Source organism: Macadamia integrifolia, unplaced genomic scaffold (assembly GCF_013358625.1).
Source record: "Macadamia integrifolia cultivar HAES 741 unplaced genomic scaffold, SCU_Mint_v3 scaffold3239, whole genome shotgun sequence".
NCBI lineage: Eukaryota > Viridiplantae > Streptophyta > Magnoliopsida > Proteales > Proteaceae > Macadamia > Macadamia integrifolia.
The window spans coordinates 1-24,810 of NW_024869323.1; the positions used below are offsets into that span (position 1 = coordinate 1).

General features: G+C 47.5%; 2 protein-coding genes across 2 annotated transcripts; both read right to left on the minus strand.

The window, feature by feature from the left end:
- Positions 1-9,293: 9,293 nt before the first annotated feature.
- LOC122067925 (putative cytochrome c biosynthesis ccmC-like mitochondrial protein) lies at positions 9,294-12,830 on the minus strand. The gene has a single exon (XM_042631764.1). It carries the CDS (start codon positions 10,285-10,287, stop codon positions 9,517-9,519), a length of 771 nt encoding a protein of 256 aa, XP_042487698.1. The 5' UTR covers positions 10,288-12,830; the 3' UTR covers positions 9,294-9,516.
- A 3,394-nt stretch (positions 12,831-16,224) lies between these two features.
- LOC122067924 (ATP synthase protein MI25-like) lies at positions 16,225-17,608 on the minus strand. Its single transcript, XM_042631763.1, has one exon. It carries the CDS (start codon positions 17,439-17,441, stop codon positions 16,845-16,847), a length of 597 nt encoding a protein of 198 aa, XP_042487697.1. The 5' UTR covers positions 17,442-17,608; the 3' UTR covers positions 16,225-16,844.
- Positions 17,609-24,810: the final 7,202 nt, after the last annotated feature.

Below are 24,810 nucleotides of genomic sequence, written 5' to 3' on the forward strand. Positions count from 1 at the left end.
CTCGTTCTGAAAGCCAGCTTTCTAAAGGAGGGGACATGGTCTAGCAGTTAATTACATCTCGATTTTCAAAACCTAAGCTAAGGACGCCAGCCAGTAGAAAACAACACTTTTTATATTGTGGAGGAGACACACGAAAGGCGGCCAGAGATTCAGACTACGGTCGAAGCCAATTACAAAGGTTCGGAGGAGGATGAGACCCTTTCAAGGAGGTGATTGAGGCAGTGCGGTCATAACCTTTAGAGCTACCTGTCCAACTCAAGCGTCAGCTCAAAAACAGGGTTTCCCTTAATGTATGGGACGGGACCAGGTCGGATTAGTAGCTTGAGGGTCTAGGGTTTCGACCATCAAATACTTTTGGCATTGGCTCAGGATGCCCCGACTTAGGATGTATGCTTCGATACACCCCCTGTAATCAACGGGTCAAGCACCCCCTGCTCTGTAGGAATGGATAGATGATTTCGAATCATCGTTGATGATGATTTGGATCACTGCCGGCTGGGGCAACCTTTCGATGACGGCCTGACTGAACATTTATGAGAAGCCCTATAAATTGTCGTACCAGATCGCTTCGAAAGGCGCTTGGTTTGGTTAGTTTCCTTCAGCAGCCCGCGAACTTCTGTCAGAGCTCAAAAATGACCTTACGTGGCGGCGGGGTCGTCACGAGCAATAAGCGTCGACAACATCCTTCTCCTACACACTGGGCAGTCCATTGCTAAGGACTCGGTGCTCAACCGTGCCCATATGCTAGTTGAAACCAATCTTACCGCTCCGTGGGCTACGATAAACCCCGAAAGACACTGCTCAGCCTATGTCCTCCAACGTTAGGTAGTATCTTGCGCTTAAATGGACTGGCCCTGCTTTTAGGGAAACTATACGCTTACCATCCGTTAGATCTGAGGGCGGCAATGTTGAGAGGGCGAAAGCACACAAAGCAGGCACGCCAGCAAAGGGTATGGAGTCGGAAGTCGAACCCCTGGAGGTTGACCTGTGACAGTCTCAATGCTCTTATGGCAGGGCAGTCGCACCGAGATCTCATAGAGGCGGCATTTTAATGCGGCTCAGGCAGCATTTTACTGCGGCTCCCTATGAAGGCACCAGTCGAGTAGCAACCACTTCGGGAACAGGATTTCTCCCCAAAGCGGGCTTTTATTCGTCCGCCAGAACGAACCGACCAAAGCTGTGACGTCGACCAAAGCGGTGAGGGCACGGTTAGCCCAACTCACCCAGCGCTTGAAGCAAGGTTCAGAACTTTTGGCAGGTTTTGACCCTGCCTTCTTCCTCCGCCACTAATGCGGGTGGATCGACAAGATCAATGGCTACTGGACTATCGGGCTCTGCCTTCGCTGCTGGATTAACGCGTTGGGATGCTAGAACAGGCAAGGATGCTGGCACTAGTCTCGCTGCTGGTGATGGGTCTTTAACGGATGCTACTATTGGTGGTTGTTCCGCCTCAACCGAATCAACAGGATCTACTGTTGAGGGTGGCTTTGTGGGAATAAAGGCTTTGAAAGCATTGATAAATCAATGGAAGGGTTGATGAGATGGAGGAAAGCGATGTGGAGGGGCTGCTAAGCGGGATCGAAGGAGAGAAAAGGTAAGGTATATGGCGCCATCCCCGTGCTGCTTGTTTCGACGGCAAGCCAAGCTATGGATCGGCCGGCTAAACAACAAAGACCGGGAGCATTAAAGAGTACATTTTAGTAGCAGAATTGTGAACGTACCCCTACCCTCTTGCTTTGGCGGCTGCAGCTGGAGTTGCTGTGTGTGAGCGGCTTTAGCTGAGCCTGACATGCTACCACCTAACATTAGGGAAGTAGGACTAGAAGGAGGCCTAGGACGGAGTTGGAGACCATTAGCTTTGGGGGCTTGGTGTATCCAACCATCGACTTCCTGCAGTCACGAAGGACGGCAGCGATGTACGGAATGCCCGGGCTACAGCCTATAATACCTTCAAGAATAGGCCTTAAGTCATTGATTCAAGTCCAGGGAATTGGACTGCAAGTCAAATGACTGTTTCGAAAGGTCGACGCTGAAAGGAACGGGAAGGTAGAAAGGCAAGATTTGTGAAAGGCCAGACAGGTTGTATTGGGGTGGATTAGCTTCCGGAGAAAGAGCAAGGAGCTTACTTACCTAAGAGCTAAAAGGGGGAAGGAAGGAGATAGAGCTTGAGCGTGGAGCTTGTCTTGGCCTACTTTTCTTTGTTCAACCGGGCTTGTTCGCTTGAGGGTCTTGGTCACTGCTAGTTAGCTCCACGAGACTTTTTTAATAAGTTTCAAATGGTCTTTCTCCGACTTCCAAGTTGGATCGACTGGTTCACTGGGCTTGGCTGGTGGACTAGATAGGGACAGGAAAGTGACAGGACCTTTTAAAGAGCCTGAATCCGGTGTGAGGCTTGTGCTTCTTTCTATGTCTATGGAGAGCATGAAAGGTTCTTTTTTTCCTATTGAGTAAAGGCAAGTTTCGCAGGAAATTGTAGCGAAGGCAAAGCTACTTCAGTAGCTTTGTACAAGTTGAGTAAGCGATAGCTCACGCAAACGCTATTGAAAGTGAAGTTCAGTAGCCTGAGGAGTGTCTTCGAATCTTTTTTAGCCGCCAAAGCAAGCACCTTTTCGGAAAAGTCCAGTTCAAGCAAAGGGAGGACGGAGAGAACTCCATGGATCGTTCCTAGGTCAACGGTCCAACGGGCTTTGACTTCGTTGAGCTTCTTTGCATTCCCGCTCCCTTTGCAATCCAATCCCGGAACTACGGCTCCAAAGGATCGTGCAGTGGATGTGTCGGGTTCGAATTTCATTACCTCCTGCTCCTGCTGCCGTTGGAATTGTGTGTTCGTCTCTGCCTGTTCAAAGAGCTACAATCAAAGGTATTAAAGGAGCACGTCTCTGCCTGACTTGAAAACAATCCAAGCTCCCTCCGAAGAATGATTGTTTGTTCTTGCTTGATTACCGGAGGACTACCGCTGGAAGGCGTTGTCACTGCGACTTGGTGCCTAGTGTGCTTTTCACGGAAAGGAGTGAAACGAGCAAGGAGAGAGAGTCAACACGGTGAAAGGAAGAGACAGAATCACATCTGCTTGGCTGGTCTTCATGGCATGAGGAACTCGGATTCGACAAAAGCAAAAGAATAAAAACCATAGCTGAACTGAGGGATCCCACTGATCGCCCTCCAAACAAAACAACCTGATCTGTGTAGGCCAGAAGCCAGAAAAAGCATGATAGCTCGCTTGATCACATTGATCGCTCCGCTTGTCTTCTTGGTGGAAGGGTTCAGGTTCAGTGAACTGAATGAGCGAGAGCTGTTTAAGAAAGAGGCGGAACATCGCTCTCCGTGGCAGCAAAGGGAAAACGAGATATTGATTCAGTCGGAGGTAGACTTTCGATGAGCGGAAGTAGATGCACAATGAGATTCACCCTGGATTGACTGGGTTAGTGCTCTATATCTGATCTGTCTGTCTCCTATTGTTACGAGAAATCCCTTCCTTCCTGATCAAATCAACCCGAAGAAAAATAGGATAAAGCCGAGCTCCTAACTTCTATCGCAGCTTGGTTTTTGCTCTTAAGTACTCCTAAGCCCAGCCTCTTCTTTCCCGTTCATATGAAAAAGACCAGCTATGCTAATCTCGTTAGGCCACCCGAACCCATCGCACCTTTGGCAGGAGGAGTTAGAAAGGTGAAAAGAGAACAAGACAAGACCTGCGTATATCGCCCCTGTCTAAGCGAGCGAGACTTTATCCATTAAACTTTCCATTTCAAGCTCGACTTGTAGCGAGACTCAACTTTAGATCCTGCGAGCTTCGTTTATGAAGAAAATCCTGCAGCAATCGTAGGGTCGACAGTACCGGTGGGCTTTGAGCTACCAGAGCAAGGAGATAGAGCTTGAGCTTTTCCTTCATGGACCAAGGCGACTCTCGTTAGCTCTACTTGGGCTTAGTGCGATTCGAAACTGGGATTTTCTCTAGCCCCATCGGCGAACGAACGAACAAAGACAACAAGGAACTCAAGCCCACTGTTCAAGTTCAAGGAGCTTCTTTCTGTCCATTCAAACTGCCCAGGTAACGACAGCTTCCGCCTTCCTTTTCTCTCACTCCTTCGAGAAAAGTAGTACTAGGTGAGCTATCTTCTCTGTCGTCTTATCGACCTAGTCGATTAACCTTTGTCACCTTTATGAGCTAGGATGCAGGTTGCCCTTCAGGAAGCCAGGGGCTCACTCGCTCTTCGGTCTTTGGAGTCAACGGCGTTTGGTTCATTTCAGAAGCCCGAACGAGAGTCGACTTATTTCAGTGTAGGTTTTTATTCCTGACTTCTCACCCTGTAAGGTGGTCCACCCACACTTGAGTGAGCTATCAGGCTCCACACATTCGTCGGCCAACCAACCATTAGTCGAACTATCCGAATTCTCTGTCTTCATGGAATGTCACACTTTTGAAAGCGAGTCAAGCGAGAAAACGGAGGGCGCGCTAGCGCGCTCCGGCTTTCTTCGCATGCTTGGAGAGGACAGCAAGTGAGGCGAGCGGAGTGAGGCTGCTGCTTCAGCAATCCACACTTGCCTTTCAGCTCTTTCTCCGGAAGCTCCATTAGTGACGATTTTGTGCTTTCTAGATGTGGCTTCAGTCTTTGTATTCTCTCCTTCGTTTTTCGCCCGAACTCTTGCAATCAGGCCTGGACCAAAGACCTCAAAGGTGTTGAAGGCGAACCCACCTTTAGTCGATGTTCCACGTTCTCCTTCCCTTTTCCGTGCTTCTGCTCTTTACGGAAGCCTTACTCGAGTAGGGGCAACGTCCGTTGCTTCTTTAGTAAGGGTGCTTGTTTGCAGAGACCTCTTACCTATGGACAGAAGGTTCTTTCCTATCTTTGCTATTAGGTAGGGGTAGCCGGTAGCCTGAATCTACTTTAGACTAGCTTTACATTACGAAATACCACTCGGGGAGTTCGAGGGAAGAAGCCAGAACCCGATCTACGGCCGAATAGCAACTCGCACGTAAGCATACATGTTGCACTTCGAGCAGAACTCAAAGCGATCATAGCGCCGGTCCCCTTACCTACATAGCCCATATGAGCAGATCCGGGCCTTGCGTCCTTCTTTTGCAAGATCTCGCTTTCAGTTCGTAGAGTGGATCAAACATGTGTTCAGCTTGATTCGTTGGTGCAGTCACTTCGTCATCTTATGATTTGAAACTCGATTCCGCCTACACAAAGAACTACGTTCTTGCTTGGTGAGTCCCTTCGTTTGCTTTGTGTGCTCCTTCGGTTTTCTAGTAGCAAGATCTGGCTTTTGCTTCGAAGATTGAATCAGTGGTCAGCCTGTGCTTGAACGACGGCATTCCAAGAAGCAACTTCCTATGGTATGGGATGGTCCCCTATTGATGAATCAAATCACTCGAAAGAAAGTAATTTCACCGCTCCGTGGGCAAATGAATATTCTTTTCAAAAGAAGGGCGGTGGGAATGGTTTAGCTCGGTTAACAACTGAGCAATCACGGTAAGGCAAGACCCTAGCATCAACTCACCCTTTCGGATAGGATCGGTGGGATGCCATAGCTTCGAGCAGGCAAGAAAGATTAAAAAAAAGTAGCTAGCTTATGCTCTGTCGTATTGTCCGCTGCTTCACTCGAATCCCTAAGAGTGATGTGGAGAGATGAAAGGTTCAAGGAAGCTGCTTCAACGGGTGATCCTTCGAAAGAGTAAGTACAACGAGGGTGATCAAAATGTCAATTCGCAGAGAGGAAGATCGACTAGCCAACAAAAGTGGAGGCTGGTCGTAGATCAGGGGAGATGGTTTGACCACTTATAGGAATGTTCTTCAATAGCGCACCAAATGCGCGCAATAAAGCAGTGCGCTAGAAAGAAAGAGGAGCAGGGGGAGTTGATTCCCAATTATGAAGCTGAAAAGCAAAGAAAGAAGAAGGAAGGAGAGACAGAGGAAGATTACCAATCACCCACTAAGACGGGTGGGGAAGGGGAGAGTGGAGAGTGAGAGAGAATGTCCCGAGTGGAGCGGAACCCTTTACCTACATAGCCCTTTTTCTCTTATCCGATTTGGGAGTTGAACCTTTTCGCATGTAAAGCAGGGCAAAGCAAAGACCTGTAGCTTTAAGCGCGCTCCGAACCAAAGGAGGCGGATACATACGTGAAGTGAGATCTTGGAACAAGGGCAGTGGTTGGGTGACGGAGGAAATGGAAGGAAGGAAAGTCGCTTGGGAAATCTTTCTATTTATTCTATATCTGTTACGTGCAACCATTCGATCTCTAATTTCGTAATGTAAAGCAAAGCGTGCAGCTGACGAAAATGAAACCGGGGTGGTCCCGCTGGACAGAAGAATCTCGCTTTGCCAGGTTGACCTGCCCATCCTGCGGTTCTCGTGATCAAGGGTTAGCTGGAAGAAGTCTATCTTACTCCGTCAGAGTTACAAAAGACGAATTCTAATTACACGTTCTCTTCTTTCTTTTTTAGTTTAGTGACAGTTCATCAAAACAATTGTCCAAGATTGCTAGATCGAGCACGCGACGCGCATAGTCTTAAGTCCAAGAGCGGGTTGTCTCCTCTTCAACATGTAATCTACTTCCTTGCCTCCCCCTTTTCAGAGATCTCCTTGTTCTCTTACCAGATTTTCCTCCATACCTTCGCCGCCTTCTTCATCATGTTGTTCCATCCTTCAGGGATGTTCGGTAGGTGTCCGGGCCTCCTAAAAAATCCTTCCGACAAGAATGCTGCTTGAACATTGTAAGACATGGAACCGTCTCTCTCTTGTGAACACTGATCATAAGTGGCAAAAGCCGCCGGAATCCTCATTTTTTGTCCATAAGCTCTCCTCGCAACTGTAAGAATTTCAAATGTCTTTTTATACACTGGCGCAGATGATTGCCCCTAAGGCACCGATGGACCAACGCCTTCGTCTATCACCCGAATTTATTGATTCACGGCGTCGAGTACTTGCACTTTAGATCTCGTGACTCGACCTGTAGACGGTGATACCGCCACCTTCGGAGACGTGATCTTCTCTTATTCACTTGTGCTGGTGGCGGAGAGGTCGGCGCCTGTGTTCTGGCTCTGGGAGGTGTTCCCTTTCTCTTCTGCGGTTAGGTTGCCATCTAGGTCTCGGTCGGGGGTGACTTCCAAATTATGGTCTCATTCTTTCCTTCCCTTGATTCACGATCCTTGCGGCTGAATGTTTCCCCATGTGTCGGGACCTGAACCGTGGTGCTCTTCTACAGCTTCTTCTACATAGGCTCCTCAACTTCTGGAATTGAGAAAGACACCTTTCCAAGCCCGCGGAAGAACTGATCGCTAAAAACTATAACCAAATAGTTATCTACTAGCCATGTTTTGTTTCTGTGAGAATGCCGTAGGACTCCAGGAATTTTGGAAGCTGAACATGCTCAAAAGATGCCTAAAGCATTTCGCTTTGATCACTCGACTGTCCGCCGAGTGAAACGGTTCCTCGCTAAAGAAAACCAAAGTTCCACTCCAACCAAGGAAAGAGATAGATCACATCTTGGCCAAATGCCAATCCTCCTAGTTTGAAAGAGAAAAAGAGTTGAGTTTCGAGAACGAGAATCATCTATTTTCGTCTTTCTTTCTCGTAGTAAGAAGACACTAAGACGCACCCACTACACACCACACACTAAGACGACTAGCGTGGTCCTTCCCCCTGATAAATCAGCCACGTATCCAGGGTTGACCACATCATCACTGTTTGATCAAGGTGTGGCCACGGTCTCAATTGGGTCAGTTTTAAGTATGTCCAAGTTCCGTAGAGATTTGTAGTCCCTCGGAACGCAACTCCCTTATGAGGTGGAAGACAAGACAGACGGATTCCACTTCATAGGTAGCGTTCACGTCACGCGAAGGCTCGCTCAGAACACTACCAAGCCAAGAAAGAAGGAGTGCTCCACTCCGAAAGAGAAGGAACGGAAAGAGCAGGTGGCATCTCTCGTCGCCTTCACGGATTTTTGCATCTGAATGACCGAAAAAAGAGAGCCGAACTATGTTTGTTTCGGGATCGGAAAGGTCGGCCGATCAGGATCAAAGATGACTGACTAGCAAGGTTTATTACTTGCTAGGAAGACCCGCCTTTCAGAAAAGATAGACACAAGGAACGCGAGGAAGAGGGCGACACGAAAAGGAAATCGCCCTCCTGAAACGCTTACAGCGCCTCGTACGGACTTGACAGCTTCAGCGTACAAGGACCCGGGCTGAGACCATATAGATAGATCACCATAAGTCTCAGGAGGGGTCATCCCCGTGGTAGGAAACACGTCCCAGTTCCTTACCTCCAATTACCCGGCGTCACTCCTTACCCCTGACCCCTTACCATACCATTAAAGCCCTACCTTACCATACAACTACCACAATATCAAACCCCCAAAAATAGCGGTAAGTGCAAGCCCGAATGAAAAAACTAACTATTAGAAGCGGGTTACCTATCCTTTTCTAAGTCACCTGGCATACGCCCCAGCCCTGATCCGAACAGGACAACCAAAATTCCAGGAGACAGGCGTCCTGTCTGTTCTGGCTGCTGAGCCGAGAATCCGTTTTTTGATCCGGACGGAGAGAGGTAGCTTGCCTGCCAATAGCTGCCTTGATTTTTAACACGTTCTTTCGTACAGTTCTGATACAGAACTTAAGTCCCTATCAGAATGGTATCCTCGAGTGCCTCTGAGGGGCTTGACGTCCTTCCTTCTTGACTCGTTTCGCAACGACGAAGTCAATTCCATTGATTCTTTGGCCCCGGGCCTCACCGGTGAACTCGAGGGAGCTGCTAGCTTCAGTTCTTTACTCAGCCTCAATGGGAGTGGTTCAAGCCAAGCCCCCCGGAAACAAACAGAGTCAATAGAAAGAAGCTCCGGCGGGCGGCCCCAGCTTCTGGCTCTCTTGATCAGGCCGTCGTATTTTGGGGAGGCGACTCCCGAAGCAGGGGAGCCACTCCTAGACCAGCAGAATTAGATGAACGAGCTAAAAGACCGATTGCAAGCCCTACACTAGACTAGTAGAGAGGTCTGCTCTAGCCTCTCACCATAGGTCCCGCAACTCTGAATACAGCTCTCGTTAGAGGCATGCCCTCATTGCTCGCTAAAATTCTCTAATAGTGAGAGTGGGCCTTGCTACGGCTGCTGCTACAGCTACAGCATCATATGTCATGCTCCTCTTCTCTGAGCCGCACCTGGCATCTCAGTTCAGCGGTCAATCATTTCAAAAGTCTCCTTCCATTATTGAATAGTACAGGCAGGGTGAGCTTGTGCTCATCCAAAGCGCTAGCGAAGGCTCTCCCATTCCCACCGGGAGCCCCTCCCCTGGTCGCAAACACGGCCGACCGGGGGGCGTGAGCGGGTCTGTCGTCCTCCTCATTATAGTCCTCCTAGAATCAATAGCATTTCGTCGGAATACATCCTGTCTTTTCACCTGTGTAGTCCTATGCATAGTAAGTACTATAGCCCCAATCATGGCTACTAATAAAATAGGACTAGGAACCAAAAACCAGACGGAATAGTAGGTATAAAGTAAATTGCCCAATGTTTCCAAATTAGTCCAACTTCGTACCTTTCCGGCATGAACCGTCAATCTCAGCGAGTGAACTAGGTTTTGGTATTCCTTCTCGAGCTTCTATTTCTTCCGTTAAAGGAGATTCGGGAAAAGATGGAATAGGAAGACGTGTTTCCAGAACGAACAAGATACGGGTTGAGAAGGGGGAGTTAGCAAAGTTGGACAAGATTGGAATGAGCATTGGAACATGTATTGATGTACCAGATCGGCTAATGCTCCCAGGTTGATGCGATGTATTCCACCAGTTGACTGGAGACTTAATTATTGGTATATCGATCGGTCCAGCACGGATTGAAATAGGAGCCGGTTCGACAGGAAGCTTTTGAAAACGCAGTGCACCCAGGTAAATAAGGAACGAGATGAATACAGAGGTTAAACGAGCATCCCACACCCGAAAGGTGCCCCACATAGGTCTTCCCCGAAACCCCCCAGTCACTAAGGTAAACAACGTAGAAAAAGCACCCATTTCTGTACCGGTTCCGGAAGAGCGAAGAAAAAGGGGATGTTTTGTTAAAAGGAACATAAAACTGTTTATAGCCGTTGCGATATATACAAGTATACTCATCCGAGCCGCAGGAACATGTACATACGGAATACGAGAATTTCCACCTTGTTGAAGATCTTGTGGTGCTACCCGAAGACTTAAATGAATAGCCATCGCTGTTAAGAACAACCGAGATCCAATGAGAATTTGCGCGTAGCTTCTGGTCTTTGACATAAAGAAAGAAGGTTGTAATAACGAAACGGACATGTGAGAATTTGGTCCTAGCTAGTGAACAAGAAAGACATGGATGTATATTCAATACGCAATCAAAGGATTTCGCATGCTTACCAAAGAATCAACTCCATGAGCGCGCTAGCGCGCCCCAGCAAGAAAACGTTGCGCTAGCGCGCTCCTATACTGACGTCTCGCGCGTCGCGCTCATCCGTTGCTTGGTTGCTTGCTGGGCGCTAACGCGCAGTAGTTTGATTGCCTGATCGTAGACCACCCTGCGGTCGAGCTGATCTACGACCACCCTTGCTTTGTTTTCGCTCCGCTCGTGCGTGGCACTCCTTGCTTGCGGAGCGGCATACCGGAAAAAGAAGGAATGACTTTCTATATCCCCGGTGGAAAAGTCCCCAGAAAAAGTCAAAGGTCTCCCCGATCTCTTTTCTGGCGAAAAGACTGAAAGTAGGAGCTCTCGGTGCCCCTACGTTCGAGACTCTGGAAGACTTCACCCAGAGTGTCCAGCGAAAACTCATTCCCCCTCCCAGTTTTGAGGAATTTAGCCCCCCCTTCAAGCCAGCCTCCACCAGCAGCTTTCGCACCTCCATTTTGTGGAGTATTTGCCCCTTGATCTCTAAGATAGAGCGAGCTTTATCGAGTAGCAACTCAGATGAAGGCAAGTGTGTCTTCCCCCTGTAAGTGAAGACCAGGCGGGAATAGATCTGAAAAAGGCTTTCTCCTCCAATCTCTTGCTCCAGAGGATTGGGGTCCAAATTGATGGGGGGCGTGGGGAACTTCCGCCGGTGCTGGCGCTAGCGGGGGCGCCTCGTGAGCCGCCCCCGGTTCTGGAGCCGGCGGGTGATTCATAATCCCCCCATGAGCGTTCAAAAAGTGGTTTAGTATTTCGAATAAGTCCATGCCGACTTCGCGCAACTCCAGCCAACTCCCCTGTTTCTAATGTGTATGAAACAAAAAGTCAAATTGGGCCATGTCTCACGAGCGAGGCTTACCTCCCAACCTCAGCTCGCTACATATGGCCGGAGCTTCATACTTTTGTCCGTCTTTTCCATCAATGGCCTCGGGTGGTGCCGTGGTAGTACCCCAGAGCCCCTCACTCCACCCGCGCGACGATCGGGGGAGAGAGTAACAAGACGGAATGGGATCATTGTTGAGTCGTAACCCCTTAAAAAAGAAGCTTGTTAACGTCGTCCCGGTATGTTGGATACAACACATAGACGCCCCTATGACCGGAGAGGAGTGTACCCACCGAAGCGAGCTAAGCCACACAAACCAGGAGAGAGACGGGCGGTCCTCCACAAACCGAGCTGTAGTTGACAAGGTACGTAATTGCAGTTACCCTAGGAGAGAGCAAGAGAGAGAGATTGACTAACCAGTAGGCGGTAAGAGGTAGAGGGGGTAGCGAGCGAGGGTAAGTTCCGTTAATATGTAGCCATCCCTTCCCCTGAACACTTACACACTCTCGTCGCCTTACTCATCACCGTTTGATCTACGGTAGATCGTTTAGGGAGGGGGAAGGACACTTAAGTGTTGGAGAAGTGACCCATGCAAACAAGCAACGGATTGAGCGCTAGCTGATCTACGACCACCGTTGCGCGTTAGCACGCCTTATTTTCTTAGGGCTTTCTTGCTGGGCGCTTGCGCGCCCCTATGTGAGTAAGGCGTTGCTTGTTGGGTGCGGACTTCTTATTCGTGTATTTTATAATTGATCTAAGCACACTTACTCGCCCGATTATATACGCAATTCCTTTGTCATTTATTTGCTTTTGTATTTCCCGTACTCGTCTGTAAGGCAAGTAAAAAAAAGTTTTCATTTTCTTACTTGTATTTTATTATTTTTTTGTTGCGCTAAGCCACAAATCACGAAATTGAATAAGTACACAAACCCGGAATGCCCCGGTTGACAAATCTTTCCTCTCCCGTTGGTCGAGCTCAGGTGGACTACTATTTTTATTTCTAACTTGATGAGAGTTGGGCCCCCGGTGCGGAGCCCTACTTTAGCTCCTTACTCGGACTGGAAATCGTGCTTATTTCGTTTTTAAGAAATGGGATAGGGAACTAGGCTAACTACTTCTATTATCTTTACCGTTGCTTTTCTTCTCTCTCTCTCATTATTTAAATAAATAATTTCCTCTCTTCTTTTTTAGAGAGAGCTGGACAGTAAGAAAATTGGGTGGTGGTTCACGTGGAAGAAAAGAGTAAGCAAGCTACCTTAGGTTGTACTTCTTTATTCACAAAATATCTTCTTTTTTCATTGATGTTCTGTTTATATTAAAAAAAAAAAATAATGTATAATTTGGGAATAATGAGGGTAGCTGCCTCCTTCTTAGTGGGGATGCGCTTTCCTTGTTGCTTTCTTAGGTTTTGGAATGCTCGAGATCTCTTATATACCAGATTTTGGAAAAAGGCGGATACATCCTTTTTCATTTTTGCAGCAACAATATAGAGCTAGATATGTTTTTCTCTTAGGAAGGAGCACCTTCAAAAGAGTGGGTATTCCGTCTTCTTTTTTATGCTTGTCTATTTCTTCTTTAAGAAAGGAGTTGATCTTTTTCAACAATCGATTGATTGAGGGACCCTAGCCGGTGAAGGAGATACGTACGGGAATAGGTTTCAGCATGAACAGGTTCAAAAATCCTTGATGCGGGATCCAATCCAGTAGCAGGGGGCCTTTCGATGAAGCCGTTGATGCAGCAGAAGTGGACTCTTTATTTTATGTCGATTCAGCAGCCTATGTTTATGAGATACTACTAGGGGAGCACCTACTAGCTAGAGCTAGGCTAAGGGATAACCTAATAAACCTACGTTGGAAGGACTTATGGGAGAACTGCGGAAGACTTGGAAATTCCGTTGAACCCTCAAGCACTGATGTGCTTAAAAACAACCCACGTATAATCCTAAGGCCATACCTACCAACTATTACCCATGCGCGGCCATACCCTTCTTTAGTGAATCCTTCTATAGTGGATCGACCTTCTCGCAACATACTTTTCAGTTCGAGAAAGATAGCCGGCTAGAGGCACCCTAACCATGAATAATAAGCGTCGCCAGCGAAGGTAGCAGTTGCATCAGTTTACCTAGCAGTTTATCTTGTCGAAGAACCTAGAACCCCTGGATTCTGATTTGTTAGTTGAAGCAGCCATTTCAGAAGCATCCATAGTGGAAGCTAAGGAGAATCCCATAGTTTCATATCCTTCAGTTGCAACAAAACCAGGTACAGAACCGTGCTTGCACTCATTTACTTGGGTATTAGCTGGACGGCTGACCGGGCTAGATCTGCTGGAAGGGAAAGTAGCGGCCTATAAATAGTAGGGGAGTTGCCGTGTGTAATTCCGAGCCCTTTGTTGTAAGGCGGGCTATCACGAAAGCAAGTTGGAGGAGCAGCAGTTTACTCAGTTGATCGAGAGCAAGACCCAGCCGCAGAAGCACCCGCGGCATGGCGTGGTAGGAAACAAAGGCAGAGGAAGAGGCTAAGGCGGCTAAAGCAAGGGCAAAGGCAGCGCTCCCTAAGGGCCCCTACCTCTATAGTGGCAAGGGCAAAAGCAGCATCGAAGGAAGAAGCAAATCACATTAAACGATGCCAATGCCGAGCATCACCTCGAACTACGATCATCATGTCGTTGATGCAATCGATGCGATTCACCCACCCATCCTGCCGATTCGACCATAATCATTATGTCTCGTATTGCCCATCCATCCCTATGCCCACCCACCCCCCGTCTCCCAGCATGCTACACGTCGCTCGCTCATAGACAGAAATCCCGAGCAACTCAAGCAACGAGATCAACAACTAGCTCGGATGCTGGTGGTTGAGGATCAATGGCTTAAGCAGGAACTGTATCTACTGCATTTCATTCTGAATAGTCTACTGCACAAAGAAGAAAAGGTTTTGTTTTGAAGGGCTGGCTCTCGACCACGAAATGAAGGCTTTTCAGTGCTGCTTCCTTAGGCCGAGGATGATGCCGCTACCCTTCACTTACTCCAACCAAGAATCTGAAGGAAGAGCAAAAAAAGGTGAAAAATCTAGAGAAAAAGCACTAACAGAGACTGCTGAAAATAAGCTGTAAGGACCAACAAGGCTGGAACAGCAACTATAGAGGCGAGGCAAGAACTGGAACAGCAGCTACGGAAGCCGAAGCTGGAACTGGACAATCTCAACGCAGCTGAGACTGGACAATCTACAAAGGCCTACCGAGCTGGAAGAACCACGGGCTAAAGTCGAAAAAATAGCGTAGGCCTTTTTTGGAGTATCTTTCCTTACTGGCGGCGCCTTATTCTTTTTAAGATTTTTGGTCATTTGCTGCTGGAAGATCCCTATAAAAAGGAATAACTGCGTCTGGAACATCCGGAGCATCTGGAACACCTGTAGGATCACGATCATCAGTAACTGCATCACGATCACGAAGGTCGGAATCTTCAGCTCAATAATCTTCATCTTCATCTCTCTAATCCAAATCATAATCTCTCTCTTGATCATAAGAATCCTAATCTCGATCTCGTCCTGTAACTTTGCCTGGGTCATCTGAAGCTAGCTCTTCTGCTGCGTTTTCAACAGGTGCTGCAGTTGGATTAATGGTATTATTAGTGGCTGCTACTACTGGATAAGTTGCTACTGGATTTTCCAATATAGAGGTAGGGGCCGAAGGATATGAAACAACTGGTTTGGGTGGAATCCAATCCTTGCCTCTGCTTTCGCTCCTTCGACTGCTTTAACGGCTGCTTGTGGTTCATGAACATCAACCATTGCTTCCACCTATGCTTCTGTTTACTACTCGGATGCTTCCTTTGCCTCTCGATCCCTTTTTTCTTTATCTTTATCTGCATCTGGATTTTTATCTAGAACTCGAAGGCATGTTGCTGGGCAAGGTGGTGCTGGTGAAAGACCTGGTAAAATACCAAAGCCGTGGTGCATAAAGTGCATGAAGTCGGAACAGAGGCAGATGTGCAAAATCTCGGAACACATTATCGATGTGCATAAAGTGCCGGATGTGCTAATTGTTTATAGTAGCCCTTATGGGTGATGCCTCTGCCTCTTGTTGGGTGATACCTTTCATGCTTCTGGTGGAAATGCTATAGGATTGACGTAGTCAATATAGGTAGATCGGCTGCAACAATTAGATATGCGTATAGATATGCTACAACAATGGGTACTGCAACCCTAGCTACTGGCTTTCCAACTACTGCGTATCCTCAGGTACAGTGTCATCCTTGGGACCGGATTCGGGGAAAGGCTCCAAAATCTAGTGCAATAGTGCCAGCACGGTCCCCAGACGCTGTATTTTGACTCTGTTGAACATAGTCCGTGGTGGCCCAGCCGAGTATATAGAGCATTCTCGGCATAAACGATAGCCGCCGTGACTGCTGTGGCCAGGGAAATTTGTTCGCCATGGGCGTCACGAATGGCCGGATTGAATGTTGAGCGAAGTCTCTCCCTATTAGGTAGGGGGGCTAAAAGGGAAGATGAACTTGCTAAGCCAGGCGGCATAGAAAGCTATCCGGGGGAAAAGTGGATCTCCTGTGACTTTTGTTCGGAAGTATGTGATCCATGAATCCAACATCGTTTTCTTGGTTACCTTATCGTATGCAGCCTGATGAGCGTCGGCTAACCGCGAGAGTAGTTCTTGTTCAGTACCTTTCACAAGACTCCGTAGCCAGGCTTTCCTCTGGTAGGCAAATTACCGAGACGAAAAGCGTCCTCGGCAGTGAATGTGATTTCACCCCATCTCAAACTCTTTGTCTTGCTTTCTGGGCACCATAGGCTAGGCTGCTCATCGCCTTGTTGGTGTGCTGATCTGAGGATACTTCTTCTAAGGTGCCAAGGATAGCATCTCTTATCTCAAGCTCCTCCCACTGTTCTACCATCTCGGCATCTCCCAGCATCTCAAGTGATTAGGCGGGGACAGGATTCGAACCTGCAGTCTTCAGGTCATGGGCCTGATGAGTCGACCAATTCCTCTACCCCGCTTCTTCCCCTTCTCTTTCTTGAACTATTCCCACCTAGCAAGAAGACGGATGCGCGTGCTAACGCGCAACGTCTTCGCGCGCCTTACTCGAGTAGGGGCTCTGGAGCAAGAAAACTACTGCGTGTGCTAACGCGCCGCGCTAGCAGCAATCAAACTACTGCGTGTGCTAACGCGCCCCATGCAACCAAGCACTTGGTCTACGATCAGCTAGCGCTCAGGCGCGTGCTAACGTGCGCGGAAGGATTGCTTGTGATCTACGACCACCCTCCGCTTGCTGGGCGCGCTAGCTAAAGCTAGCGCCCTTATTTGGTTTAGTAAAGGGGGGGTCGCCCTAAACGAGTAAGGCCGGATTTCATCTCCTGCGCCCTGATTTACAATCAGCTAGGGCGCTCATGGAGTTGATTCTTTGCTGGGGCCATCTGCAAAACCCAGCCAATGCAGGGGGTTTGGCTCCAGGCTCCAACTCGATCTTGTGGTAGACTGCCCTCCTAGGGGGCACTTGGCAACTAACTCGTGGGGCATGACATCCCCCAATTCCTCAAGTACTTGCTGCACTTCCTGAGAAAGAAGTCGTCTTGGTATTGGATCCGCTCTTCTGTTAGCATGAACATGAATTAGATTCTATTCGTCTTCTTTATTCTTAAGAGAACCCCCCACCCGAACCATTCTTAAGACCACCAAGCCCTCTCGAATTAGTTCTACGATAGAAGCTTTCAACGTACACCCGGGGACAAATCTTTCACTCACTGAGAAGTGAAAACCTGTGACTATATCGTCCTGAAGACGGATGCGACGGGAAGAAGTGGCATTTGGAAGTGTTGCTGACTTAACATTTAGGTTTCGGCATAACAAAGCTTGCACTGTCTTTTCGCACTTAGGCGCACAGCGTGCCGTTGGTAATGATTCTACTACGGTGCCACAAATTCGCAAGCTGATCCTAAGTAATCGTTGTTGTTCATTGGATTCCGGAGGAACTACTTCGTTAGGATTGGGGAATTGCTGCGATTCTTCCTGAATAGCCTGGATTCTCCCGTCGAGAGTCACTTTTAAAGTCTTACCTAAACTCTTCCGACTGAATATGATAAAGCCTATAAAACGACGAGCTACTATCATTTCTTCATTATAGATTGAGATCTTCTTCGAACTTGATGCACAAATAGATGGAATAGCAGCAAATAGCATCTTTCTATCCTGCATATCCGTGGAACTCAATCTCATTTAGAAACCTTATAAGCATCTATCTTTCAGCAACTGAACGGGAAGTGGTTTAGTTTAGGAAAGGACTTTAGAATCGGATGCGCTCGCCCAGCGAGAAAGGCCCTGCCCCTGCAAAGTCAAAAGAAAGAAGAGAACGAAAGGAGAACAGAACTTCGTATTTTGTAACTCTGACGGAGTCATGTTTAACCTTGAATGCTATTAATAGATTCTACAGCAATAGTCCCTCGGACTCGGAAAGTAATAACGAAAATGGCTGACCCAATAGCTGATTCCGCAGCTGCCACCGTTGGAACCAATGAAGCAAATGATTGACCCATCATATCATCCGAAGAAACTGAAAATACCAAAAAGTTCGAATTCACAGCTAATAACATTGATTCAATTGGCATTGACATAATAGGAATATTTCGTCTATTAAGGAGGATTCCCCGAATACCTGAAATAGAGATGATCATAGAAAATGTGAAATATTTGATAGGATCCGTTTCGGGAACGTGGAATGTAAGAGAAATTCAAATGTTATAACTTTCCGAATTGAAAGTCGATCTATCTTATGCTATGGATGACAAGACCTGTTCTAGAACTTTAGCAAAGGGGAGACTTTGCGTTCCTTGATTTACGAGGTCCACATAGATTTGGTTCAGAGAGTGAACCTCTCCCCTTTCCCCGATCCAAAAGAGATTCTCCGCGATATTGTGGACATTTGCTTGGGGGGGAAGTTCATAATAGGAAGCGGTGGTATCCCGATTGACTTGTAACAGAATCCCGAGTTGGTCCACGATTTTCTGCTTGAGTGCTGTTACGGTTAATTCCGTGACCCGTCCTTCCATATTTAGGGCATTTAAGCCTTGGAGCATTCGCCCCGCTCGAAAGGCTACAATAAGAGCCACGGGTAAGGCTAGGCTTAGTGAGACGATGTATTCTGCGACTAGATTATCCATAGGAATATAGAAGTTTGTAGTTCCGCTTCTTGCTCTAAAAATTCAGAAAGACTTGTCGGAAATCACCGGTTGGGTTGGTCCGACCAAGAAAGACATGGGAATTGTTGGGCGTCAGATTCTTTTTCTTCTCTTACGATATTTTTCTAGTTAGCCCAAGACGCGCATCCACCAGATAAGCATATAGTTCGTTGTGATCCTCAAGTTCAAGTCGTTGGACGCTTCGTGGCCCTACCCCCTTTCTCTTCCTTGGGCTTTGGTCTCCTTTGGCTTCGGGCTTCTGTTCATGCTCATCCTCAGCCTCCGGTAGGCTGATGGGCATTGAACCTGACTCTGTAGACCTTTAAGCACGGTCTTCTACGACCTCTCCTATAGAAAGCTTTTTAACACTACTTTCTGAGGGGCTAGCTTTCCTGCTTCTGTGCTTGCTATTAAGAATATGGCATACCAACGATTAACTTACTTACTGGAATGATGGAAAGGAAATGGGATCGACAAAAGATAGATCCATTTTCTAGGAAAAAAGCAAGGTGGGATTTGATCCTGCCTGCCTTCCCCCGGAAGTCACTTCGCTACCTTTGTGGATCCAACATGTCTTATACCCAAACCTGATCCATAAGAAGTGACTAATTAGGCTATTGCTTCTGTCTTCAAAGCTACGCTCCTACTTCACTCGAGCAGCAGATTCTCTAACAGTAACAGCGGATTCGTGCAGCGTATTCTTGCTAACAAACGAGAGCGTTTCCAAGCACAACGCTGCGAAAATCATTCGTTCTATCTTTCCTGAATTCGATGGGGGTCCAATGTGAAGTGAGATTGCCCAAGAGCTGGGGTCGTCTCTGTGCCTACCTAACAAAGGAGGACAAGTCGCCCCTCGTTTTGGGTGAGTATACTCGGGAGCAGATCCTTGAGATTTCTGAATGCTCTAGGCATCACAAGAAGGATACTACCGTCCCCAATCAAGTGGTCTTGGACAACCTATCCAAGTGCGAAGACTGGTTTGATATATACTCTAATGAGGTCCTCGTTAATAGGCTTTTTCGTTCTTACGGTACCTTGAGAAGTGCCTTTGATTCAGGTTTTTAAGCAGTTAACTTCCTTTATTTTTTGGTTAAGGCTAGCTTTCCTAAGAAAGTTCCTATGCGGATTGAACCGAAAAAAGACCTTTGGGATCATTAGTCCAGACAACTCGATCTTCTTTAGATGAAAGGGAAAACAACTGTTAACTGTGTTATCTAGGACATTCTAAGTATCGGATCTCCTCTGCTAAGATCCCAAGTGCCATCCTCTTTAAGGAGCTTAGCCCTCTTCTTATCCTAAACCCCCTAGAATCACAAGGAACGATTGATGGTTGATCCTGGCAATTCAGTTAAGTCATTTTTGAGTCTATCAAGCTGAAACTAGGACCTAGGAAGTCTCAGAGAGGGCACCCCCTTTAGGTAGGGCTTTTAGAACTGCTCAGATGACTCCCGGGTCTCGCTCAAACTGTGGTATAGACGTCCGTTGGATCCTCCCGCCACAAATCCAGAAAAGGATAGCGAGTGCCCCTAATCGAATGACTTGAAACACTTCTCCGTAAGAAGCACTATAGGATTGGCTGCTTACACACTTACTCCTAGTCTAGTCTTTGACCTGGGCTTTTTCGGGATTCCCTGAAACCAGAGCAAGAACCACTTTCTAGTTGGATTCTTATTATAGCTCCTCGGCTTCAGTTGAAGCTCCTGGCCTATTGGTTGCTGATAGGGTCCTTGTTGGTCCTGGCTTCTGTCAGGGATATAGAATGTCGAATTATGCCTCCTTCGGGCGTGATAAAGACAAGCCCTATCCCGTCCCGACTTTCACTCTGGGAATCCTGGGGCGAAGAGCTGGTTCTATGGAAGAAACCTCGTCGAAGTACATTTTCGAAAAGGGTTCTCCATCTTCAACAAAGAGAATTTGCTCTCCCGGTCGATCACATGCTAGGGGTGAATCATCTGGGAGAGGAGGGTGTGCTGCAAGTAAGAGTGATAGAATCAGTTCAGCTGTGAATGCTGCCGCCTCTAGTTAAAGATTGAAGTATGGATACTAGCTCTGCTCTATGCTAGCTGCTAGCTTTCCTGGCTCTCCTGATAGTCGCTCTTCTCTTAGCCTCTCTATAGCCTTCTCTCTATGCCCCCTTTTCTTTAAGCAGAAGGCCTCTGAAAAAGATCATGTACTAGTTCACCTCTAACAATTATAGAAAAAAGGCCTTTTATTTTCATATGTGTGTAAGTATGCATGACCGCTCTTGTAGTTCAAGGTGGGTAAGGGCTGGCGCAGAATACAGGTCTTTATATGCCTTTACCTGTTCCTAATGCTATATGGGAGGGCTTTATTTTGTTTTGGGTCTTCCTTGCACACAACGAGGAGTAGATTCTGTGTTTGTTGTGGTTGACAGGTTCTCCCAGATGGCGCACTTTATTCCATGCAAGAAGACCTCAGATGCATCACATGTGGCGCGCTTGTTTTTTAGGGAGGTGATCCGATTGCATCTTCCATCTTCTTAGGTGCTGGTGGAAGAGAGTCAAACTTATTGGCCTGTAGAGTCAGCCTATGGCTCTCATCTTCAAACACACAGTCAGCCGTAGCGGCCAGGCTGTGGAGCCATGCTTTCTTTTCCAAAGTATATAAAGCCATTCTTTGAAGTAGGGCCGTGACTTCAGCCCTTTGAGCCTTCGTAAAAGGCTTACTCATCATTGCTCTCGTCATCTGCTTCTGGGCCAGACAGTTCGATGCAGCAATTACAGCCATCAAACAACCATATCGAACTGCGCCCAGAACGGTTACGAAGGAGTTCGTTACTCAGCCACGAAGCCTTATTGACCAACCATAAAGTCAGTCATGCAGCCTAAGCCTCGTAGACAGAACTTCGAAGACACCCGCCTCGCCTTGATCGAGATCAAAATTCGATCCACGTTCGCATGCATCGATCCGGATACGTGAGGAAGCTCGCAAGAGCTTTATTCCGAGAGCAGATCAATCGTGAGCAAACAGTTTTCCCACCCCATCCAGGGAAGAGCTTGGATTGGTTGATGAGCCATTCGTTTGAGTATCTAGCTAACTATACCCGTGGGTCGAGCTCCGATTCCAATTTTTAGGTTGAGTTCGCACTCTCGAGTAGGTTGAGTCATTCGGGTAGGAGCTTATGAGAGCCCTCCCGTTCCTTGGAATGGCTGCGGGAGAGTGTACCTAGCAGGTTTTATCCAAGGTTTTATCAGCAGAGATGGTAGCGGTTATCCGTCTCGTGATTTCGTATAGTCGAAGGTATCTATCCGCAGGTTACTGACCTATTCGCCACGTAGGCAGCTGACTTACGTCAGGTGTGCTTTGACAGAGGCTGGGCAGTGTCCGCGGCAGCACGCTTGAGCGGTTCCTCACCTTACGTGTTTGCTGCTCGGAACCAAGCAGGTCCTTAACGCGGCTCTCTTTGACCCCTCCCAAATAGGTTGAGCGACTACGAGCGGTTACGAGCGGGACCGCAAGGCGAGTCTTTCAGCATCGCAGCTGACCAACCAGGATGACTAGGTGACTTGGTGTTCCCGGGCATGACCCAACAAGTTTCGGTCAGTAATAGCGCGTGAAGGTGAAAATAGAGATCTCAGTTCTGCAATACCAGGTCCGGTGGACTTAGCTAATAGCTTACAGTCTGAATAGGATATAAGTGGTAGTCTGATCAATATACTGATCTCTCATCTACCGCTGCGTCACGAGGTGAAGAAGGAGACTGTGCCCATACTGAAAGACTGTTGGGAGAGATATATAAACGGTAAAGCACGGATAAAAGTGGTGTTGTTGCACCGCAAACCCAAAGCAGCGTAAAGTAAACATAAAGTATGGCACTAGGTGATGAAATCCCCGGCCTGCACCAGGCCCGTTGGTGATACGTTTACCGTATGCGCCTGCTCTCCCTGCCGTCCTATCTGGTGCTATGCTATTAAGAAAATTGAATGTGTGGGAATCATTTATGCTGTCAAAGCATTCCTGACGGTATATATAGCGATCTCTGTATTGCACTAGTTGTGCCTGCTCTGCTGATCTCGCTGCCGGCCTCCCTGCTCGGTTCCTCCCCCTCGTGCTACTGTTTTTAGCTCGCCATGGCTACGTTAATATAGTAAATCGTTACGATAAGAGATTATCTCGTGTGAATCAAGTGAGAGCTCTAGTCCTTACTTAGCACGTATCAATTTAGTGTTCAGAATACTATGTACCCTCATCCTAATTCTATAATCAATTATATACCACTTGTCAGACATGAGGCTAGGCATAAGAAAGTAGGGCCTGCCTGGAATCCAAATCAGTGAGGCCGGCAAGGAAATAGCTTTTATTACGTAAGTATATGGGAGTGGATTGAGGGTGCGAAGCTAGGCTGGCCTGAAACTACAAGTCAGAATGTTGCTAGCTACCTTGTGTGAGTTACGAACCAGGCTAGTGTGGGTCAACTGTCCTGTCGCTATGGCTACGCGAGCCAGGCAGCCTCAATCTATAATATAAGTACGCCTTGGATGTGACCCTCCGAAACCTTATTTGGTTACAAGGGAAGCGAACGCAAACGACCAAGCAACTTAAGTAGGATTTGGCTACCCCTACCACGCAGGGTAGCTCTATCGGCTAGTGGCGCGAGTACTGCGCGAGTGTCGGTAAGGACGCTCAGTGTTCTCCGCCTGAGCATGATTAACCAGGAGTATCGATATAGACTAGTCCATGTTTCAATGATACGATCAGCTAAGATAAACGACCCATCCCATTATGAATGTCGGTCTTTGCCCGCTTGAAGACTAGTCTCTTGATAGATCGTACTCCAAATCGTACTACTAATGGGTGGAGCAAGCGGTGTTGTCCTGTTGATTGGTTAAGCATGAATGACCAGCTAAATACAAGTCGCTAGCTACAAGGACGTTAGCAATAAGAAGCCAGGGTCGTTCGATCATGCAACAGGGATAGATTGAGTGGATGGGCACACCATAACTAGTAGAAGCGCTTCGTTTCAATAGGATCAAAAGCCAATGTGGTTCCGTTTCTGTTGCAATCGACGAATCGAAATGAACTGTTACTAGAATGAGGAAAGCTGCTTACTACCCGCTACTATGTCGGGGTTGCCTCTGATCCCCATGCTTCTCCACGTACATCGCCCCACTAGGATTACTAATCTTATATTATAAGAGCTGCCTCGATCCAGCATATAGCAGGGAGAGATCCGTGGCTTAGTAGAAGTACTCACCAAGCTCTTTAAACGGGTGGTCGCTACGGGGAGGGCGTTCCGTTCCGGTTTCATCTAGTCAAACCTCTACTTCTAGCTCGTCCGATTGTTATCCACGCACCAAACGACCCACGTAAGCAAGCAACCGGTTCGACATGGTTGCAAGATTCAATAATCAGGTTCGTTGGGACATGACGAGCGATGCTTGCTTTATTCACGATCTTCGTATCGGGAGGACTCAACTAGTCTATCCCACTGCCATTTCATCATCGAGTGAAGAGTGATGCTGAGTATTAGATGACCCTGTGCTTGGCACCTTCGATCCATCTACTAATCTCTACCCATCTCATCATCCTTCATCAACTGGTGCAGCTTAGGAATTGTATGTATCCCAGTGAAGTGCTCACATCCGACCGCTTTCGGGTGGACACTTTTATGTACGTGTTAAGCTTGCTTCATCTATCGATTGCGTGCTGCATAGTCTATGGATGGTGCGAGTGACGCATCTTTCGATCCTGCTACGGATGATGAGCCCAACCTAATGTGGCTGCGTTGATGCCGATGCTTCTGTTACGGTTGCTTCATCACTTCCCCATTCTCATTATCGCTCCACAGCTCATACTGATCTGGATCATAGCCAACGTTCACATCATGTCCCACTAGTAAGAGAGCTGCTTACTATTATGTACGTGTTAACATCATGCCGTTGATTCATCACCCCTAACCCATTTCTGGAAAGCAAGCCTAACGAATCGAAGCCCGCGTACCTTGATATGTATGGATGGCGCGTACATCTCCCCGTCAATGGTGGCTCACATCAATAAGCCCTCAATATTCGAAGTTAGCAATGGAAGCAGGTTCAAATGATTGATGGATTGAAGTGCCATTCCACTCCGGTTGATAGTTATTCGGTGGTCAGATTTGTATCCATCAGCGATGTTAGCTTTCGATCGAGGGGGAAGATTCAGCCAATGTTAGCGCCTCATGCCACGCAAGTCTTCACGCTAATAGTTGATAAGCCTGATAGGTACAGCTCTCTCGCTATGGATAGAGAAGCGCACCCCCAACCTTCTAGCTAATCGTACTAATCATAACTAGCTGATCGTATTAATCGATCTAGATGCTGATTCTATGATTGTCGATCCATCTAATGGCGCTAGAATAAGGGGAGCAAGCATGTCTCCATTCCTGATAACAGTACACGATCCAGGTTACG